General features: G+C 35.7%; 1 protein-coding gene across 1 annotated transcript; it reads right to left on the bottom strand.

The window, feature by feature from the left end:
- Window positions 1–4,741: 4,741 nt before the first annotated feature.
- LOC104221578 (14-3-3 protein 4) lies at window positions 4,742–9,331 on the bottom strand. The gene is made up of 5 exons (XM_009772655.2): window positions 9,227–9,331; window positions 7,255–7,754; window positions 7,051–7,173; window positions 5,293–5,409; window positions 4,742–5,056 (listed from the first exon to the last, which is right to left on the bottom strand). Exons 2-5 carry the CDS (start codon window positions 7,732–7,734, stop codon window positions 4,994–4,996), a joined length of 783 nt encoding a protein of 260 aa, XP_009770957.1. The 5' UTR covers window positions 7,735–7,754; window positions 9,227–9,331; the 3' UTR covers window positions 4,742–4,993.
- Window positions 9,332–10,167: the final 836 nt, after the last annotated feature.

A 10,167-nucleotide genomic window follows, 5' to 3' on the forward strand; every position in this document is an offset into this window, starting at 1 on the left:
GCTTTGTCCATGTAAAAGCATTTTAAGACCCTTTCTGTATAGGCAGATTGATGGATAAAGATCCCGTCTGCTAAATGTTCAATTTGCAGACCAAGACAAAGTTTTGTCTTTCCAAGATCTTTCATCTCAAATTCTTTCTTAAGATATTCAATTGCCTTTTGGAGCTCTTCTGGAGTTCCAACAAGATTTATGTCATCAACATAAACAGCAAGTATAACAAATTCTGATGTCATTTTCTTTATAAAAATACATGGACAAATAACATCATTTATGTAACCTTCTTTCAGCAAATATTCACTAAGGCGATTATACCACATGCGCCCAGATTGCTTTAAACCGTACAAAGATCTTTGTAATCTGATTGAATACATTTCCTGAGATTTTGCTTCAGGCATTTTAAATCCTTCAGGGATTTTCATATAAATTTCATTATCAAGTGAACCGTACAGATAAGTTGTAACTACATCTATTAGATGTATTTCAAGCTTTTCATGTAGTGCTAAACTGATGAGATATCGAAATGTTATAGCATCCATAACATGTGAATATGTTTCATCAAAATCGACTCTAGGTCGTTGTGAGAATCCTTGTGCAACAGGGCGAGCTTTGTATCTTTCAACTTCATTTTTATCATTCTTTTTTCGCACAAAAACCCATTTATGACCAACTGGTTTTATACCAGCAGGTGTTTGGACTACTGGTCCAAAGACCTCTCTTTTAGCAAGTGACTTCAATTCCGATTGAATTGCCTCTTGCCATTTTGGCCAATCAGATCTTTGTCGACATTCTTCGACAGATCGAGGTTCAAGATCCTCACTATCTTGCATAATATTAAGTGCAACATTATATGCAAAAATATTATCCACCACTATTTCAAATCGATTTAAATTAATCCCATCACCGTTCGAACTTATTAAAAGTTCCTCACTCACATGAGCTTCAGGTTCATTGATTTCTTCAGGAATCTCAGAACTAATCAGATTTTGGGTCTCTTCAGGGGATCCCTTCATAGTATCGTTTTGATCATTTGTCGATTTTCTTTTTCGAGGATTTCGATCCTTAGAACCCAAAGGCCTACCACGCTTCAGGCGTGCTTTAGGTTCACTAGCTCTCATGCTAGTAGATGGTCCTACTGGGACATCAATTCGGATAGGCACATTCTCTGCTGGGATATGTGACTTAGTTATCCTTTTCAAATCAGTAAATGCGTCTGGCATTTGATTTGCTATATTCTGTAAATGGATGATCTTCTGGACCTCCTGATTACATATAGGGGTACGGGGATCAAAGTGAGATAATGATGAAACTTTCCACACAATTTCTCTTTTGATTTCCTTTTTCTCTCCCCCTAATTGTGGGAAATTTGTTTCATCAAACCGACAATCTGCAAATCGAGCAGTAAATAAATCTCCTGTCAATGGTTCAAGATAGCGAATAATAGAGGGTGATTCAAACCCAACATATATTCCTATCCTTCTCTGTGGTCTCATCTTACTACATTGTGGTGGTGCTACTGGCACATATACAGCACATTCAAAAATTCGTAGATGGACAATATTTGGTTCATGACTAAAAACTAATTGTGACGGAGAATATTTATTATAATGTGTCGGTCTGAGACGGATAAGTGATGTTGCATGCAAGATAGCATGGCCCCAAACAGTAGTGGGCAATTTTGTTTTCATAAGTAGTGGTCTTGCTATCAATTGCAGGCGTTTAATAAATGACTCTGCAAGGCCATTTTGAGTATGAACATAAGCTACAGGATGTTCAACTTTTATCCCAACTGATAGACAATAATCATCAAAAGCTTGAGATGAGAACTCTCCTACATTATCAAGGCGAATGACCTTTATAGGATAATCTGGGAATTGTGCCCTTAATCGAATTATTTGGGCTAATATCTTTGCAAACGCCAGGTTGCGAGATGATAGTAGGCACACATGAGACCATCTTGAAGATGCATCTATTAGGACCATAAAATATCTAAACAGCCCACTTGATGGGTGAATAGGTCCACATATATCCCCATGTATACGCTCTAAAAGGCAGGGGATTCAATACCAACCTTCATTGGTGATGGTCTAGTGATCATTTTTCCTTGATAACAGGCATCACAAGAAAATTCGTCATTTGTAAGAATCTTCAGGTTCTTTAATGGATGCCCACTCGAATTTTCAGTAATTCGTCTCATCATTATTGATCCGGGATGGCCCAAACGGTCATGCCAAACCACAAAAATATTTGAATCCGTAAACTTCTGGTTTACGATAGAGTGTGCTTCAATTGTACTAATTTTTGAATAGTATAAGCCAGAAGATAAAGTTGGTAATTTTTCTACAATGCATTTCTGGCCAGAAATATTCTTTGTAATACAAAGATATTCCCTGTTCATTTCATCTATTGTCTCAACATGATACTCATTTCGGCGGATATCTATAAAACTCAACAAGTTTCTTCGGGACTTGGAGGAGAACAATGCATTGTCTATAATAAGTTTTGTTCCCTTAGACAGAAATATTATGGCTCTTTCGGAGCCTTCAATCAAACTTATATTACCAGAAATTGTTGAAACATTTGCTTTTTTCTTATGCAAATAAGAAAAGTATTTCTGATCGTTGAATATGGCATGAGTTGTTCCACTATCAATAACACAAATATCTTCATGATTTGTCTTTGATCCAAACATAATTTGAGGATTATCCATATTCTTCAAAATAACATAAATAAAATATATTATAGTAAACATCATTATCAAAGCATAACTTTTATTTATGTACAACAATTACATAACCATACTATCTATTACAAACAACAAAAATTAAAATATTTACATTTCTACAGATTCACTACCGATTACATGACTTGTTTCTCCTTCTGGGAGTGCAAAGTAATCAGCTACATCCAAATGCATGAAGTCTAAATTATCTTCAGAAATAAAATTTGCTTCAGCATTTTTCTCTGTCTTCTTCAGGGAGGCTTGATAAAGCTCAACCAGGTGCTTTGGCGTACGACAGGTACGTGACCAGTGCCCTTTTCCTCCACATCTATAACATGCATTTTCTGCATTTGGCGCTTGCACCGCTTCATGCTTTTGTTCCTTCCTTTTCCACTGCTGGTGGTGAGGAGGCTTCTTTGGTGCATTATTATTACCATGATTGGGGTTTCTTCCCCGACCACGGCCATGACCACGACTGGGGCCACGACCTCTTCCACGTTTAGCTTGGTGGAAGTTCGTCTCATTCACTTCAGGGAATGGACAAGAACCAATAGGTCGGCTTTCATGATTTTTCATTAATAGCCCATTATGTTGCTCTGCTATAAGAAGATGTGAGATAAGTTCAGAATACTTTTTAAATCCCATCTCTCGATATTGCTGCTGCAGGAGCATATTCGAGGCATGAAAAGTGGTGAAAGTTTTCTCCAACATATCATGATCAGTAATATTATCACCACATAATTTCAATTGGGAAATAATTCTGAACATAGCAGAATTATACTCACTGATAGATTTAAAATCTTGTAGCCTTAGATGAGTCCAATCATAATGTGTCTGTGGAAGAACGACCATCTTCAGGTGGTCATATCTATCTTTCAAATTATTCTACATTATGACTGGATCTTTAATAGTGAGATATTCCATTTTCAGGCCCCCATCAAGGTGATGGCGTAGGAATATCATTGATTTGGCACGGTCTTAGTTTGATGCCTGATTTTTATCCTTGATGGTGTCTGCCAGACCCATCGCATCAAGATCAATTTCAGCATCAAGCACCCAAGACATGTAGCTTTTGCCCGATATATCCAGGGCTACAAATTCAAGTTTAGAAAGATTTAACATTATTTAGGAAAAGAAAGTTCTTATCTCTAATACTTTCAAAGTATTTGCTCGAGATGTCAGTCTCGTGTTGATAACGTGTTATAAAATAAAGACTTTAAAGTAAAGACAAATATAGAGAGAAACTGATATATTATTCGAATTCAAACTGATGTACATAATGAACTGAAATCTCTTCTATTTATGGAAGAAAGGAAGCTGCTGTGTAAGCTGCTACTATACCAGATATGAATAATCTTCTACTGAGAGCAATGTTTATCCGTAGCAATGTTTATCCATAACGGAGTACTGAAAAGATGCTTATTATACCCGATATGAATAATCTTCTACTGGGGATAATGTTTATCCATAACTGGGTACTGAAAGGATAAGCTTATTATACCTGGTATGGATAATCTTCTACCGGGGGTAATGTTTATCCATAACTGGGTACTGAAAGGATAAGCTTATTATACCCGGTATGGATAATCTTCTACTGGGGGTAATGTTTATCCATAACCGGGTACCGAAGTGATAAGCTTCTTCAGGAAGCTTATTTCCAATAGAGTACTAAATAGATAAACATATTTACGGTGGAGTCCCATATGGATAAGCTTCTTCAGGAAGCTTATTTACAACGGAGTACTAAATGAACATCCATAATATAATATATTTATAACACTCCCCCTTGGATGTTCATTAAAAGATAATGTGCCTCATTAAAACCTTACTAGGAAAAACACGTAGAACCAGTAACTTTTTGGCCCATATGCCAACACTCTGCATAAACTATTTTTCTCAATCATGTGAATCCCCCAAGGGATTCAAGGGAGACGGTGGAAATTTCAGGAAAGGGTTGAAAAGTTTTGCTAGATGTTAACAATTAATTCAAGGATTTCAAAGAATTTGAAAATACAAAGATGATTACGCAACATGCAAATAAGACTATAAATACGAGCAAAGTCACCAACACAAGCAAATACTGCCACCATATCAAATTTTAATCACCATAGCACTATGCGACTAGCTTGACCACATTCTATCACACTACATGTTTTATATTAAACCATTTCGACAGTGACACACACAGCCATTGAAGTATCTAATTCACGATCTTGCTATATCCCCATGCAGCACCCTATAAAATAAAGACTACAAGACTATGCTACTAACTCATCACTGCTGCCCCTCGCCTGACTCATGTTTTGGAGCTTCCTTGATATCATCCCCAGCATCCTCCTGGAATCAGAATATTTAACAACAAAAACCATTCAAATCAGTAAGTCAATAGTTAAAGTATGTGAGTACTATTCCAGACTTTGGCAATCAAGCACAAGCTGATCCATTTTTCCGGACGTACACAGGTTAAGCAAATCTTTTGTTAGTGCGGGTGGGACTCTGTGTGTATGTTCGTGAGAAAGAGAGAGACACACAGATAAATAAATAGATAGATGGGCAGATATATAGAGAGAGACCGCATTATCTGAAGTCCAAAGTGTAAGATTGTCTCGGAGAAGTTGCATGATCAATGTACTGTCCTTGTAAGATTCCTCGCCAAGTGTATCCAACTCTGAGATAGCTTCATCAAAGGCCTGCACGATTAAAATCATTGTTTAAAAATATCTCCACACATAATATGGTGTTACAGAAGATGAGGCACACTTAAAATCACATGGTAAGAATGTCTCAGAAGACCTATTATCCTTCAAAATCCACACAAACTTGGTGAAAAATTGAACCAATAGAAGCAAAAAAATCCATATCAGCGCCACCAACAAGTTGCAAATTAATTTAATATAGCCAAACCCAACTAGTTTGATGCACTGTAGACATGGTTGTTATTGTAAAACAAATACTAAGTTTACGAAGTTAAATAATGAGCACTCTGAAATATTCAGCCACACCATACAAACAACAACGACACAATAAAATCCCACAAAAGTGGGGTCTGGGGAAGGTAGTGTGTACGCAGACCTTACCCCTACCCCAATGAGGCAGAGAGGCTATTTCTGATAGACCCTCATCTCAGGAAGACGGAAATAAAACAAGAAGAGATAATATATAATCGTCAATAGAAACCATAGAAATAGTACAACATCATAAAAACCATAAAATAGATGGCATGTAATAACAATAACCATTAATCAAGGCCCGAAGCTATCAAATCGGCCACACCATAATTGATTGAATATTTTTTTACCGGCCCGAAAAGGTAGATAATTATATCCTCAGGGTCAGGCTGTAATTCTCATCCTACCACTATAATTGTAAGAAGATGCTGCTTTCCTAGTCTTCTAGATTATCATGAAACTTAATTGTGACTTGACTTTGAGTACAAGAGCAAAATGATTTGTTACTAGGGTCCTACAAGTCAACCTGCCAACCAAATGGTCATGTTCATACATAAGCAAAAAGTTATTCAGGCTGCATTAGATATTGGTTTGTAACACCTACCTCTAAGCTAAAAGAATGAAAGCACTCTCTCTCCACAGTCTAGTCCATGCTATTTTTTTTGTCTCATCAACCATTGAGTACTAGAAATTCATTGTGACTACCATATAGGGAGACAAAGACAGCTATAATTCTAATGGAAGCCCAACAATGTAAGACATAATCTAGAGAGACACCAGATGATGTATCACCGAGTTCAAAAGTTCTAAAAAAGATGTCTACAACTAACAACACCTAACTAGAATTGCTACTAGGTCATATACAAGGACAAAATCTAGACAAGCTTCAGTTGAAATTTTTTGCGTGTAAAACTACCACAACCCAGGCCAAGACCCTGAAGTGAACAAAAAAATGCAGGAAAGAATGCAAAGGAAATAAGCTCTTCTTCCAGTTTGAACAAAGAGAACTATAACAAATTTAGGTAAGACAGTACTTTACTCCAACCTTCGGCCACGAAAAGGCCTCTTTGGCTGATAACTGTTTCAGTAAACTAACCAGAGTATATGGTAGGCATAAATCAAATCGTTCAACACATCAACAATGATTCCTATCATTCAAACATCACATACCAAGCTTTGTAGTCATTATGAGGCCACTAATGATAAAGTTAATTCCTATTTGAAAGGTACATGCAAGCTTAATTAGTATGGTAAAAATATCTAGCTTTTCCATGGACACACATGACATATCAACTATAAGAACTAAGAAAAAAATCCATGTAATTACGAGAGAAAGAGAGAGAGTAATCCAAGTCAAAGAATCAATAAAAGCAGAGAGATTACCTGTTTTGCAAGGTTACAAGCACGATCAGGTGAATTAAGAATTTCATAATAGAACACAGAAAAGTTAAGGGCAAGTCCCAGCCTGATTGGGTGAGTAGGAGCCAGCTCAGTCAAAGCAATATCCTACAATAGTAGACACTAAAATATCAGATTCTGCTAAATTACAAGAAGAGAAACTGACAGTGCTCACAATAGATCACCTACCTGAGCAGACTTGTATGCCAATAAGGTGTTCTCAGCAGCTTCTTTCCTCTCTGACCCTGTTTTAAACTCAGCCAGGTACCTGTGGTAATCACCTTTCATCTTCAAGTAAAAAACTTTGGACTCAGCTGCTGAGGCTGATGGTATTAAATGGGACTCAAGGAGACCCAAAATCCCATCACAGATCTTGCTGAGTTCAGCCTCAATTTTGGCTCTGTATTCTTTAATAGTTTTGACATGATCTTCATTTCCACGACTCTCCTCTTTCTGCTCAATTGAAGAGATTATCCTCCACGAGGCCCTTCTTGCACCAATCACATTTTTGTAGGCCACAGAAAGAAGATTCCTTTCCTCAACAGTCAGCTCCTCGACATCACCTGTCTTTGCAACCTTCTCCATAAACTCAATCATTTCCTCATATCGCTCGGCCTGCTCAGCTAGCTTGGCCATGTACACATTTTCTTCACGCGATGAATCGGCCATGTTTGTTGTTTGTGAAAAACCTGATTCAACACAAATCCATGGAATTGAACACCACATGCCGGATGTCAGAAAGCATGGCTTCGCACACAGCTAAACTGCAACTTTTGTATCTACTTATCACCACTCTCCATGAATAATCTCAAGTGAACAGCAAAAAGCCCCATGAAATATTATCATTGGGGCTCAACACCCCATGAACTATTTTTGGGATAATTAATTTCCTTTGACCTTTGCTTAAGTTTCCATGATTTATAAGGTGCAACTATAAAGAAACTCATTTTCTCTGATGCAAATAAAAACTTGAGGGAGAGACACCAGAGAATAATGGCTAACAGGTTTGCTATGTTTGGAAATAGGCAGGTTTTTGCCTCTTAACTATAGTTAAAGTGGTGGTCGAACTAATTAAATCTAAACCTTTGAAGACTAAAGTGGACAGGTGTTATTCATTTAAAGCTACACTGAAAGAAACAGGAGAGTAACAAATGTTGCAAGAGGCACCTAGGAGGGAGCGTGAAGGGTACTGTTGGATACCAAAAGAAACTTCTTCAAGAGAAGTAACTCCCTAGTAACTATTTTTTTTTTTTTTGATGACCGAGAAATCCGTCTGGGGCCGATCCTTTGGACCAACCGCAGCCTTCGAAACTCGGTGGATAATGGGACCGCCCCTCTACCCTTCTCCACTTAAATACCAGGCTTTGCTTTGCATGGTATGGGGGCTTGAACCTGTGACCTAAGATACAAATCCACCACCCTTTGCCACTTGAGCTAGGCACTGGAACTCGTTGCCTTTTAAACAAATCACAGAGATCTTCATAAAAAATAAAGATAAATCACAGAGATTTACAAATAAACAAACAATACAAACAGACCTACTTTACATTTTTTCCCCGGAGACATAAATCACTATTTCGGTATTTGTATTTTGCTAATACAGCAAGTGAAAGCTTAAAATACTGATATGAAGCTGTATCAGTGTACTGTGTGTATTTCAAGTTAAACACCTCTTCTACTCACCAATCTTCAATTTTCACAAGCTTTTACCAAGTAAAGTTCGTGTCCAAAATAATTTCAACTTTCACAAAATTTTCAACAACTTCTATTTCGTTTGTCTTCGTCGTGTTTTTCTTTTCTTTTATTGATATAGTACTTCAAACAAATGGTCAGTCATGAAATCCAGGAGTTCAAAATGGAACCAGTTCTGTTTCTCAAATTTCCTTGCTTACTTTATGAAATGTGTAATACCTTAAAAATCGGAGTAAAACATAGAAAGACTAACAACAACAATAAGCACTAGTCGTGAAACGGCTCAAATCATTTCAGATTCAAAGCAATCGGGTGGTCAAAGTTTTCAGATCTGTACTTAAGAGACAAATATGAAGAACGGAATATCTAAACAAAACGACAGACCTAGTTCTGGAAAAACCCCTAATTATAACATCATCAATAGCATAATCGATTTGTGAAGGGAGCGAAAATAGATTCGATAAAGTACCTAGGGTTATGCAGCGGGTGGTTTCTGATTGTCGCTCCTACGTGCAGACGGAAGGAAAAAGCAGACTTGAGTAAGCGAATGGAGTTAAATAATAGTAGGTGACGTAAGACCTAGTAAAATCTATCTATCTATTATTGAAAATAACGGCAAAGGGTTAAATACGTCCCTCTACTTTCAAATATTATTTACATGTATACTTCGTTATATTATTGGGTTATTCATACTCCTACCGTTATATATTGGAACAAAAATACTCCTATTTTGTATGGAGTCCCACGTGGCAGCACCAGATTAAAATAGCTCATATCTTTTTTTACCCAACCTATTTTACAAAAAAACACACAACTCGAACCATATTTTTATTTTTCAGTTTTTTAAAGAATTTTTTTTTTGTAAAACATTAAAAAAAAATTGCAAAATATTTTCGTTTTTTTAAACTGAGTAGATACTGAAAAGATTTTGCAAAACAAATTGTAAAAACAGGAAAAAAAATCATTTTTTTAACAAAATATTTTTTTTGTAAAACCTGTAAAAACATATTTGTAAAAACTAAAAAAAATTGTAAAAAATGGAAAAACAATTTTCCAGTTTTTAACAAAATATTTTCGATTTTTAAAAACTAAAAAAAATATTTCCAACAAAATATTTTCGTTTTTAAAAAATATTTTTTTTCATTTTTTCAGTTTTTTTAAAGATTTTCTTTTTGTAAAAACTGAAAAAACAAATTTGTATAAATTGAATTTTGTTTTGTAAAAATAGAAAAAAAAATATTTTCGTCTTTTAAAAACTGAAAAAATTATTTTCAACAAAATATTTTCGTTTTTGAAAAATATTTTTTTTTATTTTTTAAATTTTTTAAAAGAATTTTGTTTTGTAAAAACTGGAAAAACAAAATTGTAAAAATAGAAAAAAAATATTTTTTGTTTTTTAACAAAATATTT

Source organism: Nicotiana sylvestris, chromosome 2 (assembly GCF_000393655.2).
Source record: "Nicotiana sylvestris chromosome 2, ASM39365v2, whole genome shotgun sequence".
Classification (NCBI taxonomy): domain Eukaryota; kingdom Viridiplantae; phylum Streptophyta; class Magnoliopsida; order Solanales; family Solanaceae; genus Nicotiana; species Nicotiana sylvestris.

Coding starts and splice junctions, on each gene's coding strand:
- LOC104221578 (XM_009772655.2), bottom strand. CDS start 7,734: ATGGCCGATTCATCGCGTGAAGAAAATGTGTACATGGCCAAGCTAGCT. Junction 7,174..7,254: donor TGGCATACAAGTCTGCTCAG/GTAGGTGATCTA, acceptor CTACTATTGTAG/GATATTGCTTTGACTGAGCT. Junction 5,057..5,292: donor TTTGGACTTCAGATAATGCG/GTCTCTCTCTAT, acceptor TTCTGATTCCAG/GAGGATGCTGGGGATGATAT.